General features: G+C 54.2%; 6 protein-coding genes across 6 annotated transcripts; 2 read left to right on the top strand and 4 right to left on the bottom strand.

Annotated features, from left to right (window-relative positions):
• Positions 1-2,299: 2,299 nt before the first annotated feature.
• Positions 2,300-3,452, top strand: QC761_0052240 (uncharacterized protein). The gene is given in 3 exon segments (XM_062872489.1): positions 2,300-2,849; positions 2,866-3,035; positions 3,088-3,452. The coding sequence occupies 2 exon segments, from the start codon at positions 3,023-3,025 to the stop codon at positions 3,345-3,347; spliced, it is 273 nt and encodes a 90-aa protein (XP_062733370.1). The 5' UTR covers positions 2,300-2,849; positions 2,866-3,022; the 3' UTR covers positions 3,348-3,452.
• On the bottom strand, positions 3,119-5,265 carry ASK1 (DASH complex subunit ask1; the record flags this gene model as incomplete). The annotated part of the gene is made up of 2 exons (XM_062877585.1): positions 3,119-5,119; positions 5,172-5,265. 2 exons carry the CDS (start codon positions 5,263-5,265, stop codon positions 3,687-3,689), a joined length of 1,527 nt encoding a protein of 508 aa, XP_062733369.1. The 3' UTR covers positions 3,119-3,686.
• A 334-nt stretch (positions 5,266-5,599) lies between these two features.
• QC761_304400 (uncharacterized protein) lies at positions 5,600-6,642 on the bottom strand (the record flags this gene model as incomplete). Its single annotated transcript, XM_062877584.1, has 2 exons — positions 6,347-6,642; positions 5,600-6,288 (listed from the first exon to the last, which is right to left on the bottom strand). The coding sequence occupies exons 1-2, from the start codon at positions 6,528-6,530 to the stop codon at positions 5,600-5,602; spliced, it is 873 nt and encodes a 290-aa protein (XP_062733368.1). The 5' UTR covers positions 6,531-6,642.
• QC761_304390 (uncharacterized protein) lies at positions 6,431-9,842 on the top strand. The gene is made up of 2 exons (XM_062877583.1): positions 6,431-7,053; positions 7,106-9,842. Exons 1-2 carry the CDS (start codon positions 6,834-6,836, stop codon positions 9,787-9,789), a joined length of 2,904 nt encoding a protein of 967 aa, XP_062733367.1. The 5' UTR covers positions 6,431-6,833; the 3' UTR covers positions 9,790-9,842.
• Positions 9,843-9,871: 29 nt separating this feature from the next.
• FUN12 (eukaryotic translation initiation factor 5B) lies at positions 9,872-13,381 on the bottom strand (the record flags this gene model as incomplete). Its single annotated transcript, XM_062877582.1, has 3 exons — positions 9,872-10,246; positions 10,313-12,813; positions 12,872-13,381. The coding sequence occupies 3 exons, from the start codon at positions 13,379-13,381 to the stop codon at positions 10,000-10,002; spliced, it is 3,258 nt and encodes a 1,085-aa protein (XP_062733366.1). The 3' UTR covers positions 9,872-9,999.
• Positions 13,382-14,474: 1,093 nt separating this feature from the next.
• On the bottom strand, positions 14,475-18,802 carry QC761_304370 (uncharacterized protein; the record flags this gene model as incomplete). Its single annotated transcript, XM_062877581.1, has 2 exons — positions 16,270-18,802; positions 14,475-16,213 (listed from the first exon to the last, which is right to left on the bottom strand). The coding sequence occupies exons 1-2, from the start codon at positions 18,401-18,403 to the stop codon at positions 14,475-14,477; spliced, it is 3,873 nt and encodes a 1,290-aa protein (XP_062733365.1). The 5' UTR covers positions 18,404-18,802.
• Between the last annotated feature and the right edge of the window lie 166 nt (positions 18,803-18,968).

Raw genomic sequence — 18,968 nt, 5'->3', positions numbered from 1 at the left:
GAGGGGCTCGCCTGTTGCCCACCTTTCTGTTGCTGGCGCTGGCGCAAAAAAAATATAAAAAAAATACCCAATCTTTCAGAAATCGGCCGTTGATCCTATCGAACCCGCCAAGCAAAGCCCTGAGTCCCTGCGCTAGCGCCTGGATATCTCAGTTCAGTCGCGTTGGAAGTGGGGATTCATCTCATGTTGAACCATTCTGTCAACAAACCACCACCACGCGAGTAACAGACAAACCCGAACGGCGCGAGATGGATTTGCCCTGAGATACCTAGTGGACTCCTGTGACACTATCCAAACTGCTGGGACAGCGACCACGACACTGGCACTCTCTCCCCTGTGTCCAAAGCGACAGCACATCGTGGGCTGTTATTTTTTCCTATGTCGACGATCTTCCAGGGATGTCTTTTCTGGCTTTCCTATCGAGGAAAGGTCAAGAATACCAAGTCAAAGCTACTAGACTACTAACGTCTTTATCCGGGAGGCCAAGCCGGCCGCGTTTTTCCGAATTGCTGAATTGGTTTTGTAATTCGCTTTTGAACCACCAGCAGTTCTCTCTCTCTCTCTCTCTCTCTCTCTCTCTCTCTCTCTCTCTCTCTCTCTCTCTCTCTCTCTCTGTTTGAATTGGTAAGCTTGATGGAGCTTCGGGTACAGACGAGCGAGACGCCAATTTGCGGGGGACCCCGAATGAAACATGTCAATGCTTCCAGAAGGACGTCATTGACGTCGCCGAGACGGTTTCTATTCCATACGCGTATCCGAATTTCGTTTTCTACGAGGCTGGTTGGGCGGACAACAGACGACGTACTGACGCCCCTGAAAAAGTCAACAAGACAACTGCCAACGGCAAACTTGGGATGACAGCTGCGAGTGTGACAGGGCAGGGGCTTTGGCCTCGTCTGATTTGACAATGGCCGATGACAGCTCCGTTGTGCCACCACCAACGCATATCACAGTCCGGTGTCGGGACTGTCATCAGGCACAGAGAGCTCTGATTTTCTGTACATCACCGGGAGATATCTGATGCTGTATCACCAAGTCATCTGCCCCTCACCCCGTATAGGCTCACAAGATCTCCCCTGGCAGGGACAAGAGAGGGGGGGTTTTCTTGTCATTTTAGCAGCTGGAGGTGTTGATCTCGCACTAAACTGTTAGCGCATGGCTTGATCACCTCAGTAGTCAAGAAAATGGTGTAAGTGCAACTATTTGACAACCGGTCGTCCAACATATAGAACCACAAGGTCATTTTTTTGTGCTTGTTCAACTTTCGACACAGGAAAGAATTTTTTCTCTTTCTCGACATGTGATGCTACTTCCTCTTGACATTCTGCGAAGAATGTATGCTAAGCCCGTTCTAGAGAGGGTGGGAAATACCATAAAAGACTTGGGTTGTTCAGAACATACATGGTAACAACGGAGGAAGCTGGGAAAGCCGAATTGGCATTATTGAGCAAAGAAATGTACGGCCCGGCCTCGACGCCATCACCTCGACGTTCCTGTCTGGATTACTCACGCGGCGCCTAGCTGGGCAGAACTATCGTCTGTCTTTCTCAACCACCTGCCTAATTTGGCCTCTCACCACCACCCCTAACCTTCAGCGTGTTGAGCACACGCAAGCCTCACGGGTCAGGAAACAACAGCCTTACGCAACAGGCAACGACTTCTTTCCGTCCTAGTAAACAAGGTTTTGGTGTTTCCCTGCTATGAATGCTACCCAGCAGCACCGGCACTTAAACAGAAAGGTCACGCTGATAAGAAGGACCGTGCAGATTCTAGACAAAGTCCGAAGGTGAAGACGCAAGCAAAGGCTGCATCAAGAGCGAGAAAAGTCGCCGGGGTCTGGTGGTATTGTCATCAGGCATCCAGACACATGTTGACGACGACACGACGTATGTCCAACAGACCTTGAGAAATTTTCTGATGATGTTTTTATATCTTGCAGAACAACGGTGAGAAATGAAAAGGGGGCCGTTGGTGTATTTACAACCCTTCTGGCACTGCTATTCCCATACCTTAATCAACCGGTTGGCGGTGCGGTGGCATACCTAGTCACAGCCACAATTTCTTACCATAGAACAGTCACGATAGATCTCTCCGCCTATCTGCAAGAAGAAGAAACCTTTAAAAAAAAATCTAGAATCTGACACACCGTCACACAGGTCGTATTATTTTTTCTCATTGTTACACGCGCGGCTACCCCCATTCTGACTTGCATCTATCTGCCCACCACACACGACACCCATCGCCCGGTGTGACGCCGTCCTGTCTTTGTATGTACACCAACAAGAAGTGACAATGGTACGAAAAAACCGTTTGACGTAGGCTGTGTACGCATGCACATTGACACCACGCTGCAACCCACTTTTCTTCTTTTTTTTTTCTTTTCCTTTTTGGTCTCATCTCATCCTAGTATCTGAACTACCTATAGCCAACGGAGCGGCGGGTGACTCACTTACCGGTGTGTGTTCTGTGTCTGTCTACTAGCATGCTGTCCACCACCGTTGCACACACACACACACACACACAGATCACAAACGGGCTGCTGATTACGACCAGCCTTGCGAAGCCACTTTTCCACGGGTGGACCGACAGCATGGATCGGTAGTGTGGACGTGTGTGGCAGCGGCGTAGGCAGCTACGTAGGGTTCACCAACTACAGGACGATGGATGGGGCTGACGGGAAGGATTTCAGTCCTTGGTAAGGTAACCAATGCTCGTTTTTCTCAAGTATGCCGTACCTGGTACTAGAAAAGCTTGTACTGTCTGTCGTGTATATAAGATCTGGTTTGGACGCCCCTTTTTTGTCCTCAGGTTGTCACCAGGCAGAAAATCACACAGACACACACACACACATACACACACACACACACATACATACACTTGCACAACTATCATCGCACCACTCAAAACGGCTATCACCATTTATACAGCGACTACCACCATAACCATCACCATCACAACCACATCCAACACCGCTATTCTCACCACCAACACCATTCCCAACTTCACTTCTACAACCACCGCCATGTCCGCCAACAGTAAGCCCCCCCCCAGCTCCATCACCCTCCCTCCACTAACAACCTCACCCAGCTTTCAACTCCCCTCTCTACCCCCGCAACTACGCCACCCAAATCATGGCCGACCAAAAAGCCGCCCACACTCAAGCCAAGCAGCAGCAGTCCCAGTCACAACAGTCCTCCTCCTTCGATGACACAGCCTCCATAGCCAGCACAACCACCGACATCTCCTATCTCAAGTCCCAAGCCAAGTCCTCCAAGAGCTCCTCATCAGGCGGGAAGCCAGCAAGCAAAAGCCAAGTGATGAAGAACCAGATCAACATGGGGTTTTGACTCCCTTAACGGTGAGGATAATCGAAGGTTTAGGGTCAATCTGCTAGCTGCCTCTGACTAAAGGGGAGGTGGTTAGCTGGACAGGAGGTGGGATACACCAACCATGAGAAGGATGGGTAGGGTAATGGCAAGGGAAACAAAAGAGGAGCATAGATGCACAGAATTGGGCTCAACATACACTCTTCAGTTTTTTCATACAGCAAAACACGACGTATATACACCCACATACCACATACCACATACCATATCCCACATCCAGACCCTTATTTTACCCCCCATCTCGACCCTCCGCTGTATGAACACCTGCCACCCGCCCCCACCCCCCCCCCCCTTTACACCCTAAAAAGTATCATCCTGCATCTCCAAACTCATCTTCACCAACGTAGGACTATACTCCATCCCCCTCTGCCCCCCATTCCCCCCTTGTTGTTCTTGTTGCTCTCCCCCAAAACCAGGCACAACCCCCGTAAAATCCAACGTCATATCCCCCTCTCCAGCCCTCATCAGCAACCCCTCCACAATCCTCCTGCTCGCCTCCCTCGCAGGCGTCTGCATCAACCTCCCAGGCGGCAGCGCAAACTGAATCGTCTTCGGCGGGCTCATCCCCATCTCGCTCAGCTCCCGTTCATCCTCATCATCATCCTCGCTCCACCCTAGCTCATCCCCCGTCGCGTTCGCATACTTATCCTCATTGTACACATCCCTCGTCTTCCCCCCCTTTGCCGCCGGTGTCTGCACGCTCACCCCTGGCGTCCTAGGGGCGTTAACACTCTGTTTAAGCGCCGCAGACCGATACGCCGCCTTGGTAGGCGACATAAACGCCGCTGAGCGCAGTTGTGGCAGCGCAATCTCTGGGCTGTCGCCCGGAGAATCGGCCCAGATAGGGCGGGAGGTGATTGTTGGATCAGCACCGGACTTGCCTTTGCCGGGGGTGGTGAAGAGGGGTTGGTTGGAGGTTATTTTCCATTTGAGAGGCGTAACTCCCGTGTGGCCTTTGTGAGGGGTGGCCATGACGCGGAAGTTTTTGTCCTTCAAATGGTGGAGGACCGGGTCGGTATTTTTCTTGTTGCCTGGTTTCAAGAACGCCAAATCGTCGTCGGAATCGAGGAATTGTGTTGCCGTGTGGGATTGCTCGGGAGGGGAGTGACGGGGGTGCATGGACATGTCTGGGAGGCGGGTAGTGAATTCTTGGATGAGGAGGGAGGTGTTGTCTTCTTCTTCTTGCTTTGGGGTGGGCTCGTAGCCTGGCGTGTTGGGTTTTTGCGAATAGTCCCGCCTGAGGTTCTCGTAGGGGGAGGAGAGCGTCGCCATTTGGGAGCGGGAGGGTATGGTTTTCCCTATGGTAGGGCGGGGGGTGCTGCCCGAGACGTCTTCGTCGCTGTTGTCAAACATTGATTCGTCTTGCTGGTGCTGCTGGTGCTGCTGCTGCTGCTGTTGCTGTTGTTGTCGGCTGCCGCTGGGGTACACTACCGAGGATTGATTCGCCTCCATATGGCTGACGCCTTCGTTGTGGTGTTGTTGCTGGTTACGGGGAGTGCTGTACTGGGCAGTACTTTCGTCTACTGTCTGTTCGATCTCGGTGCTCTCCTCGGGCTCGTTGTTGGCCAGCTCTTCATATCCAGACAGCGAGACGTTGGCAGAGGCCTCGAAGAATTGTTTCCAGAACTTGGTCGCCTCCCACACATTCCGAGAGTGTTCGCCATACTGTTCTACAAGAGGCAAGATGCTGCCGGTAACAATGCGGTGCGCTCTGCTAAAGTTGTGGTCGATTTCTGGGACATGTTAGCCGGGGCATATCGTTGGGGAAGACAGAAAGATGGGCACCTTGAAGGGTAAGAGTGATGGATTGCTCGAGCTTCTCGAGCTCTTCGGTGAGAGTCAAAGGCCTCGCCGGCACGGTAGAACCTGGGCGAGACATTGTGAGTTTGTAGTGTAGTGCTGTGTTGTGTTTGGGGGTTTGTCAACAAAGATGATGTCGCGAGCATTGGGCCCAAATTCAGCAGCGCGTCATGTCAATTGCGCCTGCGGGGCTATTTTTGGCGGGGTTCCCATTTGCGATCAACACCACGCAAACATCTCGAGACTGGAAAATAATACAGATTGACACGCTCAGGGCGTTATTTGCTTCCAATAACCATAACAGGGTATAACCAGTACGCCTAACAATCTGCATGAACCCTCCCCAAAAAGAAATAAAAAATTGGTCAGCGACCACCCCATGAATACAATGGGCGATAGTCAGCCTGTGGATCCTATCTACCCCGACCTCGTCCTCGCCCTCGACCTCTCGCTCTGGTGGCAGTCCGGCCTCTGGTTGTTGACCTACCGCCCTTGGTAGATGCAGGTGTGCCCGTTTCTTCTTCATCATCCTCTTCTTCCCCGTCCTCTTCAGACCCCTCTTCCTCCTCGCTCTCCTCTTCACTAGGAGGGGGTGACTCTTCCTTCGCCTTGCGTCCTCTACTAGCAGCACGTTTGGCATTTCTACCGGTCCTGGCTGTTTTCCTGGAGGGACTAGCTGCAGGAGTCTCGTTATCGGTGGCCTCAACAGTAGAACTTCGAGTCTTAGTGTTTCCGTCCGTTGATGCTGCCGATGTGGCTGCCGCTCGCTTCCTCTTTTTCCCGTCACCTCCAGCGGTAGGGTCGTTGGGGTCCCATTGTGGCGGACTGGACGGTGCCTCACTGGGATCTGCGCGAGCCCTCTCCTCCATCAGGTCGACGTAGTCTTTAAAGGGTAGTCTGAAGTCGAGGTATCGCCTGGGCTGGCCCTTCTCTTCTGGCGGATCCATACTGTTCTCTCGCTCGTCGATGGCTTCTAGGTTATAAAACTCGCGTAGCTTAGCCCAGATGCCGGGGATTCGGGTGTGTGGCCATACATCGGGGTCTATTCCGTGGTTACGGAGGTGCTCGCTGATGGCCAGTATCCGAAAGTGTTTGTGCATTCCTGGTGACTGTGAGCAGACTATCTCGGCGAGGTATGGGTGAATGGCAGGCCAACGAACCTGCTGGTTTCCACCGAATGACGCCCTTGAAAAGAGAAGCGACCTGGTCGTCCGTCCACGGGTCCGTAACCTCTTTTGGGGGAGCTGGTGTCTCTGAAGCGGCTGGTGTATCAATGTCCATCGCATCGTCTGGAGTCGCGGCGGCCTGGGTGCTTGCGCGCCCGCCTTTCTTCTTGGGAGGCATGTCGGCTCTGTTTAGTTATCTTGTGGTTATCGAATCGAGGAGAATTATCAACCGAATAGCTGCTCACGAAAGAGACGATGTGTGTCGGTTCAAGAATTGAGTCGGAGGAAAGTTGAAGCTTCAAGCTTCAATCGAGTCGCAGCCAAGCGCTCCGACCGCTGTGGCTGCAGCGCAGTTGACAGACAGGGACCAGGGAAGCTTTAGCGGGTCAATTTACGCGACTGGGGTGCTCCGTACGCGTTCCACTTTCCTTTCTCAGCGCTCAGTCAAGTGAACACTACTACAACACCAAGCACATCAAAGATGGCGGGCCTTCATGATGTAAATACCGACACCAGCAGCTTTTTCTCAGATGCTCGCTTAAAGATTACCCCATTAAAGGAGAAATATGCAGACAGAGACGACAAGGATGACCTCTCTAATCTCTTTGCAATTCCCGACTTTTGGCGGCCCTCCAACTGGCTTGCCAAGTCTATCGAGGAGATCAATAAACAGAACCCCCTGTTTTCATGGGGAGCTGAAGGTATGTATTTCTTCCTGCAGGCTATGAGGTGCAGATGCTAACTAGTAATTAGGAACACAAGATGGACTGATCAGCTCTCAACTACAAGGACATCCGACTCCTGAACTTGGCCAGGAGAATGACGATGCTTTCTTTAAACTACCACCCATCTTGAGAGATCTTGCCGCTCAGCATGCCAAAGCCCCAGGTACCGATACAGCTCAGGAAGAAGACCAACCAGAGCTCGACCATGAACTCTCTCGCGAGGAGGAAGACTTTTGGCTTCTCCCAGACGATGTCGCCAGCGCCAAACCCCAGTACAAAACATGGGAAGCCTTTGAGAAGACCAAAGAAGGGCCTCCCTCCTTCATCACAGAAGCCGGCCCAGCAGCCTTCGATTCCATAATCGCAGCCTCAAACAACGACACTGAAAACAAACCACCAGACATCCTGGACAACTCAATCTACTCCGCGTGTCTTTTGACTCTATCCCTAGGCAGAAGCTCCCTCCTCTTCACCTGGGACTCCACCCAAAACTCCTTCACCAAAACCGCCCCTCTCCTCCGCACCTCGGGCATCACCCTCGACTTGATCAAAGCCATCGACAACCTCTGCCTCGACTGCGGCAACTGCACGAGACACCTCCAGTACTACTCTGAAACCGCCTACTCCTCCCCGTCCTCCTCCCCAACCCGCATCGCCTTCGCAGGCGTCATCGGCCGTCTCATCACCACCGTGGGCACCGAGCTCAGCACCCGCAGCCGCAACGTCAGATCCATCCTCCAGCTGCAATCCCTCGTCCAGCCCGTCCAGACAGTCCTCTCCTACTTCAAAAACCTCGTCCAGAAGGTCGCCACGGCAAAGACAGACGAGGCCATGCTTTCTGCTTTGTTCCAGGCGGTCCAGGCAGCCGAATACAAAGATGATCTCTTGCGCGCGGCTACCAACGAAGTCTTAAGAATCGTCTCCCGGCCCTGGACGGATTTCGTCGAGGAATGGATCGGCACCAAGGTGGAGGAGGGTATTCCCGTCAGCAAGACAGGTGGTTCAGGCAAGGGGTTTGTCAAGGTGGCAGACAAAATATGGATTGACGACCAGGGGTGCGATCTGGACGAGCCAGAGTACTTTCTAGACGAGTCAAAAATGCCGGGGTTTGTCCCCGGGGACATGGCGGAGAGTATTTTCGAAACGGGGAGGAATCTGCGGTTTTTGAGGGAGCACCATCCTGAGCACCCCCTGGCGCGGGTAGATGTGGTCGAGTTGACGAAGCCGCCGAGGTTGAAGTGGGAGTTTGAGTGGGAGGCTATTGCGAGGTTGGAGGGGAGGGTGGAGGAGTACAGGGGGGCTGTTGAGAGGGTTCTCTTGGCTGCCGGCGTGGGGGGTGAACAAACTGGTAATTCGAAGACGGAGGAGAGCGGTGCAGTAGAGTTTGCTGTCTTTTGGAAGTCGGAAGCGGAGGTTGCTACGAATATTCTCAAGTCGATGAAGCAGATGGATCAACCGCTGAGGGAACCACCGCCGGCGGATGACCTTGCCCAGCTGCTGAAATCACACCTTTACTCCCCCTTATCTCACAAGACAGCCCTGTCACCGCACACCTCCCTTTTACCACTCTTATCGTTCAGTCCACTACTGACATATCAATCAGCCCTCCTGTCCCACCTGACTACAACCCTCCTCTTCACCTCCCACTCCTTGCGCTCCCACCTCTCCCTGCTGAATCAATCCTTCCTCCTCTCCAACGGCCTCCTCGTCGCCCGGTTGTCCAGCGCGTTGTTCGACCCTGACTCCTCCACCACCGAACGCCAGAAAGGCGTCGCACTAGGCGGCTCCTCGTCAATGGGCCTCCGCCTCGGATCTAACCGTCGAACTTGGCCTCCGGCGTCTTCAGAGCTCAGACTGGCTTTGATGGGGGTGCTGTCCGACTCTCTTGGCGGGGGCGGTGAAAAAGGAGGCCGGTTACCGGGCGACCTGTCATTCTCCATCCGTCACGACCTCACCCCGGAGGAAATAGACAAGTGCATGAACGTTGACGGGTTGGGAGCGTTGGATTTCCTGAGGTTGGCGTACACCACGCCGCCACCCCTTCGCGCAGTGATAACGCCGCAGGTCCTGGCGAAATACGACCGCATCTCCCGCCTTTTGATTCGGGTGTTGAGAGTGCTGCACGCAGCCAGCAGCTTCTCCACCTCGGGGCTACCGCCAGACAGCGAAGACGTCACGTTACGGTTTGCGTGGGAGGCGAGGGGGTTTGCCTTTGCGGTAGCAAACTACTTTTTTGATATCGGAATCGCAAAAGTCTGGAGGCGGTTCGAGACCTGGCTCGACACCATCGAAGCCACCCTCGCCGACCCCGCCGACAGCGCCAGAGCGGGGATCAGTCCCGAGATTTTGAGGCAGAAACAGGAGGCAACGCTGGACAGTATCATGTCTTGCTTATTACTTCGGAAACGTCAACAACCCGTTATGGCTCTCCTAGAAGAAGTCCTCTCTTTAATCCTCTCCTTCGCCCGACTTGTCAGAATCAAAGCTGCCGATGCCCACTTGGGGTTGCACGGACAGCAGCACTACGACGAAGAGAGGGACCTCTACAAAAGATTCCACCGCAAGGTCGAAGTTTTCGTCACCGTCCTCCGGGGCCTGTCCGAAAAAACACCCACTGCTGAAGGGAGGAGGGGTGGCAAAGACCAGGAGAATACCATAGAGATGTTACTCACAAGGTTGGATTTGGAGGGGTGGTATGCCAAAAAGAGGTAGTAGCATACATACATGATATCAGTAGAAAACTACAACAAACACTCCCACCACAGCCACAAAGATACCCATACTTGATAACATTGTGTATACTAAATACCAACTGGTAGTGACAACAACACAAAATAACATCCCCCCGTCCATTTTTGTGTGCCAAAAACCATATCACACCCTGTTCCCTTCCCCCCATCCCGTTTTCCATTCCCTAACCCATTAAGCAATGTCAAACATGGGCTTCAGCTTGATAATCAATTGCCAGTCATCATTCGTCATATCCGCCCGGTAAAACTCCTTGAGGCAGTTGATGCTCGCTCTCGAAATGGCAGAGTACAGCATGTCCTTCTCCTCAAGCTGCCTGCCATACGTCGGCTGGTGGCTGCCCATCTCAATCTTGACGGCAACCGACGGCTGGCCCTTTTTGCAGATGGGGATCTGCTTATGCTCACGCTCGATGGACGTGCTGTTACAACGTTAGCTTCTGGGATCACAATGACAGAAAAGAGGGCAGGAGAAAAAAGAAACATACACTCTGCCAATATTGATCACCTCCTTCAACCCGGTGTTGGGGTTCTGCTTAATCACCGCAATAGGCGTGTTAATCCTCAACGCACCCTCAACAACATCCACACCAACAACGATAGGGTTCGTCTTGTTGAACACTGCCACCGGCGACAACACACAAGGGAAGACAGCCAGCATCTTGGACTCCTCCTTCTTCTTCTCCAGCTGCTCGGCCTGGTGCTTGGTGAAGTTGTCAAATAGATGGTAGATAATGTCGGCAGTGAAAATCTTGATGCCCTGCTCATCGGCATACTGCTGCGCTTCCTTGTCGACCTTGACGTCGAAGCACAGCATGACGGCAAGATCAGGCGACTTCTCCAACATGACACCGCACTGCATGACGTCGCGCTTGTAGACCGGGCCGATGCCAACGTTGGCAACGGGAATCTTGCAGTCCTTGAGGAAGTCAAGCAGGGCTTCCAAGGAACCAAGGGTGGACGCCTGGACCGAGACACCGCGACCGGTCTTCTCGACACGGCTGAAGAGAGAGGCGAGATCGGCCTCGACCTCCTCCTCGAGGTCATCCTCGTCATCATCAGGACCGACGACAACAAGCCTGGAACCGGCAATGGCGCCTTCAAGACCAGGAGCCGAAATCTTCACACCCAGAGCCGCCTTGACCTCCTTGTTGTGGACGTACTGAGACTTGACACGCAGCTCCTTGAGGGGAGCCGGCGTGAGCAGCGCTCTAATGTTCGTCTTGATGACACCTTCAACACCGCACAGCATGATTCGATCGCCTTCCCTGAGAATGCCGTTGGACAGGATGACATCGATGGTCATACCAAAACCCTCGATAGCCTTGACCTCGAGAACGGTGGCCTCGACCTCGGACAAGTACATGAGCGAGCCGACCATCCTCTCCTGAGTAAGCTGAGCAATGAGCTTGAGCAAGTCGGGGATGCCCTCGCCGGTGTGGGCCGAGGTGGGGATCAGCGAGACGTATTTGGACATGTTCTTGTTCTCGTAAAAGACCTCAGAGTTGAAACCCTGCTCGGCGAAAGCAAGCTTGGTCTGGTCGAGACGGTTCTTGAACTCGTTCTGGACGGCCTTGCTCTGCAGAGCCAACGAGTCCTGGAAACCGTTGTTGTCAATCTTCTTCCAGCCGTAGAGACGATCGATCTTGTTGAGGGCGACAACGAAGGGAGTCTTTCTGGCCTTGAGCAAGTTCATCGACTCGATGGTTTGAGGCTCGAGACCGTGCATGATATCGACCACCAAGATGGCAATGTTGCACAGAGACGAACCACGGGAACGCAAGTTGGAGAAGGACTCGTGACCGGGTGTGTCGATGATGAGGAGACCGGGGACCTTGAGCTCGAACTTGCCATCCCGGTTGACGACGGCAGTCTTTTGGCGAATGGCATCGGCAGGGAAGTATGTAGCACCAATCTGCTGCGTGATACCGCCAGCTTCGCCCTCCTGGACGTTGGTCTGACGGATCTTGTCGAGCAGCTTGGTCTTTCCGGTATCGACGTGACCGAGAATGCAGCAGATGGGCGAGCGAAGGTTATCCGCAGACCGGGCAGCAAGAGCGGCCTGGTGAGCCTTTTCTCTGCGCTCGGCAGCCTCTCTCTTTCTCTTTTCCTCGGCAAGCTTGGCGGCTGTCGTCTCTTCGTCCTCGGAGGATTCCTCGTCAGAGTCTTCCTCTTCCGACTCGGACTCGTCTTCATCCTTCTTCGGCCTCGAAGGCAGAGTCTTCTCGCCCTCCTCATCAGAGTCGGCATCCCAGCTGTCCTGGACCTCTTCCTTATCCGACGCGGCGGCGGCCTCCCAATCCTCATCAACGCTGTCCTCAGCAGCAGCCTTGGCGGCAGCGGCCTTCTCAGCAGCCTCCTTCTCAGCCTTCTCACGAGCAATGCGCTCCTTTTCAGCCTGCTCCTTGGCGGCAGCCTCAGCCTGGAGCCTAGCGCGCTCAGCAGCCTCAGCAAGAGCCTTTTCCTCGTCGAGCTTCTTTTGCATAGCACCACCTCTCCTCTTCTCAACTTTTGGCTTCTTCTCCCTCTTCTCCTCGCCCTCCTCACCAGCCAGAGCGCCAACCTTGATGCCAGAAGCCAACATCTGCTGGAGCTTCCTTTCGTTACGGGCCTTCTCCTCCTTTTGAGCCTTGGTCATGTACTTGCCCTCCTTCTTGAGCTGCTCGATTCTTTCCTTCTCCTTTTGCTTCTTCCTCGCCTTCTCCTCCTCCCTCCTCTTGGCCTCCTCAGCCTCGCGGCGCTCCTCCTCCTCTATCCTCGCCTTTTCCTCGGCGGCGATTCTCTCATTCTCCTCCTGGGCGCGACGGAGAGCCTCTTGTTGCTTCTGAAGAGCAGCAAGCGCAGCAGGAATCTTCTTCTTCTTGCCACCGGCAGGCTCAGCGGGAGGTGGGGCGACAGCAGCGGCCGCGGGGGCAGGAGAATCCGGCTTCTTCTCCTCGGCCTTAGCAGGCTCGGCCTTTGCAGGGGCAGTCGCCTTCTTCTTGGCAGCCTATTGTTCCCACCATTAGCAATCATTCCCCTTCAGATTTTGTCGAACAAAAACATACCTGCTCCTTCTTCCTCTGCTTCTCCCTCTCCTTCTTGAGTTTCTCCTTCTCAGCCTTGGTCAACACCCTCCCCCCCTCAGCCAACTCCTCCTCCTCTTTCTTCTCGGCCGCCATGGCAGCCTGCTTGGCCTTTGAAACCTGAGTAACACCCTTCTGTTGCTTCCCGCCCTTCTTAGCAGGCAAAGCAAACTCATCCTCCATGCTCGCCTCGACAGGAGCGGCAGGGGCAGCAGCAGGGTGCTCATCAGCAGCAGCAGCAGGAGAAGCGGCACCCTCGGGGGCGGTATCAACCTCGTTGAGCCAGTCCTCGTTCATGCCCTTTTGCTTGCGCTTCTCCTTCATCTTCTTCATGCGGGCCATGAGGCCGCCGGCAGGGGCTTCATCCTCGGCAGCGGGGGCATCAGCACCAGCAGGGGCATCACCGGCGGCGGTGGCGGTGGGGGTCTCGCCAAAGGCTTCGGCTTCCCAGTCGTCGTTGGCCTTCTTGTTTCCCTTCTTTTTAGGAGGCATATTGGGCGGTGTTTTGTTTTGTTTTGTAGAAAGGTTATTTGCTTTTTCGACGGGTTCCTTGAGTAGGATTAAGTCCGTGGTTCTGCTTGGACTTTCGTCGTGGGGCTGGGGGTTGTTCGCAACAGGCGGAAAAGGGCGGTGCCTTTTTTGACGTTTGTCGGGGAAAATTTCACAGTGAAAACAAGTGAATATAACTTTTCCGGACCCTTGGTTCTGAGCACACAACAAGTTAATGTGGTGCAAAGTGGTCTGGTGTGTGTGTGATGGGTTGTTGGCAGACAACAAGAACAGCAAGAAATCAATCAGTTGTTGCGGGACAGAGAGAGCAAGTCAGCAGAGTTTGGCAGTGGCGGGCAGTTGAACAGCCTGCTGGAGGGGCTCGCAGTGCAGCGTGCCTTGAAGTTAAAGTGGGGCAGCATATTCACCCCAGTTTCACCACCTTTTTTAATGCGAGTGATGAGATGGGATGGGATGGATGGATGGATGAATTAATGGATGGCTTCCATACAATAGTAACTTGTGCTTGTGATTACAATGCTGGCTGGGCTTGTCTTTGGTCACTTTGTTCTCTCTTGGGTCGCTAGACAGAGCTGTTCTTTCACCAAACTCTTCAGCGGGCCCGTCCCCCACCTCTAAAAAAATATTGAGAGCTTCTATGTTCCCCAAACTTCAGACTGAAGAAGAACAAGACGAACTTCTTCAAGGAGATCTCGAGTCACTCGCCGTCACTCGCCATCACTCGCCGGACCCGATTCAGGTCTAGTCTCACCAGAGTCGCCTCACTCGGCCGACAGACAATGACGCAGTGGTGGTGGTGTGCGGCGGCACAAAAAAAGTTTAGAAAATCAATGCCCAGAGCTTTTTTGTCAGTGCGGGGCTCATTTTTTTGTGTGTTTGCTCAATACTGCAATATCTTATCTCATAATATCAATCAATGCAATTATCCGAGTTTATGGCCATAATCACCCCCCTATGTGAGCCCCTGACCTGAGCCAACAACATCAGCCTGCTGTATGTTAGATGATGAATTCTGCTGTCTCGTACCTATATCGTGCATCAAAAGCAACGCTATGTATCCCCCCTCCCACTAAGATCATAACACCGGCCTCAAAAAGTACTCCAAAACCTCGTATGCCTTCCCAAACACCTTTCCCACATCATCATTCACCTCACCCACCCCCTCCACCTCCCCCAACAACTCCGCAAATCTTCTCTCATAATTCCTCACAACCCTCTCCAACTCCCCCTTCCCCTCCCCCTCCAGAATCCTCATCAGCAAGTCCCCATCAACCTGCATCTCCAACCCATTATCCACCCTCGGCTCCGGGTTATTATTCCAAGCCCCTCCCTGCTGACTATACCGACTCAAAAAAGGCGTCACCTCCCCATCCAGCAGCGCCAAATTCTGCACAAACCTCAAAAACCTCCACGTCTTGAGATCAAGCGTAGTGAAGTGGTGAAGCGCCCCATTGAGCGAAGTCCCCAACGTCTCCGCATCATCAAACGACCCAAGCAGCCTCCCAAACCTCCTCCCCACCCCCTGCTCCCAAACCGGCCTCGTCCTCCCCCTCTGGAACTTCCTCACACTCGCCGTGAGCTCCGCCTCAAAAACAACCTCACACTCCCTGTCCACCTGCCTCCACGGCACCCACAACCCCCCGACCCCACACTCCCTGTCACTCACAAGCGTGATCCCCCCCTCCTTATCATCCACCCCTTCCGTCCCCGCAACCTCAACCATGCTGACCCCGTTCCTCCGCATCGGATCAGCATTGCACATCCCCTTTCCCCCACCACCACCACCATCCTCCAGCACCACAACCGAATCCCTCCCCGTCAGCACCACCAACCTCCCATTCTCCACCCTCAACCCAACCCCCGCCGACTCCAGCTCAAAGCTCCTCTCATGCCTCAACCTCTTCTCCCCCTCGTCCAAAACCTCCCACCTGACGCTCTGCCCGACACACATCACCACCCCCTCCCCATGCCCAAGAACCGAATACACCGGCTGCTCAAACTCCTTCTTCCACCTCATCCAGTACCGTATCCGACCCGTCTCCTTATCCCTCTTGACGCTCACAACCAACAACCGTCCCTTCCTCGTCCCGACCAAAAGATAAAAATACGTTTTATACCTCCACTCCGTCAGCGCAAGTATGACATCCCCTTGCTTTCCTAGCCCATGAATAAAATCAGTCGGGTTGTCGTTTCGATCGGTAGGCACCCCGATGTCCTCCCCCGTGTTAGGGTTTATAAACGCCAGGCTCGGTTTGGCAGAGTAATTCACCGCCGTGATCAGGCAGCTGAGTTTGCTCGACCAGATCAGCTTGTTGGGCGTGCCGTCGAGGGGGATCGATCGCGGGACACACCCCGGGGTGGGGTGCAGTTCTGTCAGGAGAATCGTTTCGTTGGATATGAGGAGGAGCTGCGTTATCCCATCTTCGGACGGCACGTCAACTGCTGAGGCGAATTGGACTGGGGGGGCGAGAGCGTCGAGGTGGCTTGGGTCGACCGGAAAGATCCGGATTTTCTTGCTGAATTTGTTCTCTCGGTCGTGGTAGCGGGAGGCAGGGTTCAGGCCGAGGTACAAAAGGTTGTTATCGCAGGTGAGGAGGAGGACGGGGTTCGATTGGCCGGTGATGTGGGCGCAGTTTAGTTTGGCAGACGTGATTCCGAATTTCTCGCAGTTGACAGCGCACGAGTCGGCGCTGGTGGTTAGGCTGATGACCTCTCCGCTTCGGGTGCCGAGAAAGATGGTGCTGCCTAGAGAAACGATGCTGCCGATTCCCTCGACCGAGGATGGGTCCTCGATGCTCGTGTGTTTGGCCAGGACTAACAACCGCGTCAGATACGACCGAGTTGAGAATAAAGAACGCGATGGCACTTACTTTCCGGAACAGAAATCACCTCCAGGTTATTCGTGGCCTGCTGCAGCGAACACCGCACCAACGCCGGCCCAGATTCATTCAACGTCCCAACCAGCAGAGTAAAATCCTCGGTCAACGCCAGACTGTTCACTTCACCACCCACCTCTACCGTCCTCACATGCCCGAGACCAAGATGAGACCGCTCCATCTTGAAGACATGGACTTGGAACGTATTGCTACCCTTGTCATGAGCCGACACCGCAATACAACCATCCAAGATGCACGCATCAGACACTGAACACCCCTCAAGCCCAGAAAACTCATCATATCGATATGATCGATGATCACGAGGCAGGGTAAGCACAGCCCCCTGTGTTGTGACCTGGACCGTAAACGGGCCAGAGTGAGAAAACGCCAACGTCGAACCGCTCAGATTATAAGGCGTCTGGCCGGCCGCAACGAGATCAGCGCTGCTGAAGTCTGAAGGGAGCTGCAAGACCGACGTGGCGTCCGGCATGGATATGATGATCTGATAACCATCACCCGTAGGGATCAGCCAGGCTTGCTTGATACCAGGCTCAAACGCAAGATCAAACGCGATATTGGCCTTCAACCCGTATCTGTACTCGGTAATCGACCCCTTCCTGCCACCCTCACACGTCGCAAACAGTCGATCAGGTCGTGGCAGCGGACCTTTTAGAAGCGCTGCCTTTTGCGCTTTGTCGCCATCCCGATGCCACTCGGTAACATGCGCTGTAGAGGCAAAGTCCACCGCAGGAGACCAGTTGGGCAACGCCTCGAGAAACTCGATGGGAACTCGTGGACAGATCTTGTGAACACCCCCCGGACCCGAGTCGCTGCCCAGAATGAGTACGTCGGCGTATCGATCGTAAACACAGGCAAATGCGGTCGAGATGTTGCAATTAAAAGTGTCCATAGGCGTCACACGCTCCACTGTGCTGTCCTTGTCGGCCTCAAAGTACACAACCACGCCGTCTTCCCGTGCAAGAAAGATGCAGTCCCGTGTTTCAAAGTAAGAGGCGAGCCGGAAAGGTCTCGTCCATGCTGTCCATAGCGGTAGGTGAGCGCCGTGGTGGGTAGGCGTCGGGGGAGGAGAGGACATCTCGATGGTCTCGAAGCTGGGCGGTCCATGAAGGCACTCGGTGCATACATCAATCTGGTGAGGTGATATGACGATAAAAGCCGACTGGACGGTCAGAGGAATGAGCAGCAGAGGCATCTGATTCTCCACGGGCATGCGATGGCCCTGTTTGTCCTCGGCAAATACCATTTTCAGGTCATCCCCGAGCTTCCACTCGTAAATCACCATGCGGGACTTTCGATGTCTGACCACGATCAGGAGTAGGATGACGTGATTCTGGTCGCCCGGTCGTGGATATAGGAAGGTAATCTTGTGAATAACCCCGTTCACGCTCCGCAGACGGAATGATCTCACTGGGGACTGTAAAGGTTCGCCGTTGGCGTACTTCTCCTCCAAGCGCTCCCGTGATTCAAGCTCATAGACCACGAAGAAATCCTCGGCGTAGGCCAGAGCCATGTATCGCGAGCTGGGGTCGACCACGACGTGGAAGCCTGGGTGAGCCAGCCGCTGCTTCGGACTCACGAAGTGCGTGGTAACAAATTCTGGCTCACCGTTGGAGTCGGAACGGACGAACATAAAGACGCTGTCACCACTCTCCAGGGCCACCATCAGCATCTGCGGTGGGAGCCTGGGAGGAAGCCCAAACTGGCTGTCCTCCAGCTTGATGGGCGGTTGAGAAGAAAGAGCATCTTGTTCCTCTTCTGTCTTGATGTCGAAGCTGCCAACGACGCAGGCGTTTCGTATCCGAGACCCAAAGTTGACCTTCCTGACGATGTCCTTGAGACGTCCATCTCGGCGCAGCTCACGAATCTGAACAAAGTGGTCCCCAATAAAAGCGACGTCGTTGTGGAGGGGCGACCGTATCCTGACGGGCAGGATGGAGTTTATGAAGGGGCTCTCAACAATGGTCCGGGTGAGCAAGCCGCACCTTGGTGGCTTGAGGACTTGTTGCTGGGGGGCAGCGTCGACTTGTTGGCTCTTGACGATGGACTGCACGTTGATGGTTTCGGTCACCCACTGGCCGTCCCGAAGAACGTTTGTCTGGAAGGCCATGGTGATGTTGCCGGCGTACAGCAAGGCGGCGGGATTTCTTTGGGATTTTCTTGGGCTCACGCTGCACCTTTTGAGCTTTCTGAATTGAACCCGGGATGAAAGAGGCTCCCAGGCAGTGACCAAATCAGGAGAAGGCGCGGAGTCCTTCCGTGCATACGGCTAGGGGTACTGGGGCCTATCAGAATCAGGAGGGAAGCATGATCCATGAAGATGAGTGACGGCGCTGCAGGCAATGTACGTCTTTTCCCGTCCTTTTGGTCTGCCGTGTTGTCAGCAGGCGCTGCACGCAATACTCGGGTAGGGTCAGCTTTTCTGAGGGCGGTCAGATTTCTGATATCTTTTATTCAGTCAGTCTGTGTTGGGTCCAACAGCCGAGAGAAGTTGGGAAGTTGGAGTTGGTGGGTGGCAGGTTGATGTGCTCGCGTGGGGCAGCACACGGCCCACGGCCAAATCGATCAAATGCCATACACCCTCTCGATAGGGAGAGAAAGAGAACCTTACCTCACACCGGCAACCAACAACGAGTGAAGAGTTTTCCATGCTTTTGAACGGCAAAGCACATACC

The sequence above is a fragment of the Podospora bellae-mahoneyi genome, chromosome 3 (genome assembly GCF_035222275.1).
Source record: "Podospora bellae-mahoneyi strain CBS 112042 chromosome 3, whole genome shotgun sequence".
Taxonomy (NCBI): Eukaryota; Fungi; Ascomycota; class Sordariomycetes; order Sordariales; family Podosporaceae; genus Podospora; species Podospora bellae-mahoneyi.
Note: the sequence above shows the minus strand (reverse complement) of the source record. Positions and strands in the feature narration are given on the sequence as shown.

Coding starts and splice junctions, on each gene's coding strand:
- QC761_304390 (XM_062877583.1), top strand. CDS start 6,834: ATGGCGGGCCTTCATGATGTAAATACCGACACCAGCAGCTTTTTCTCA. Junction 7,054..7,105: donor GTTTTCATGGGGAGCTGAAG/GTATGTATTTCT, acceptor ACTAGTAATTAG/GAACACAAGATGGACTGATC.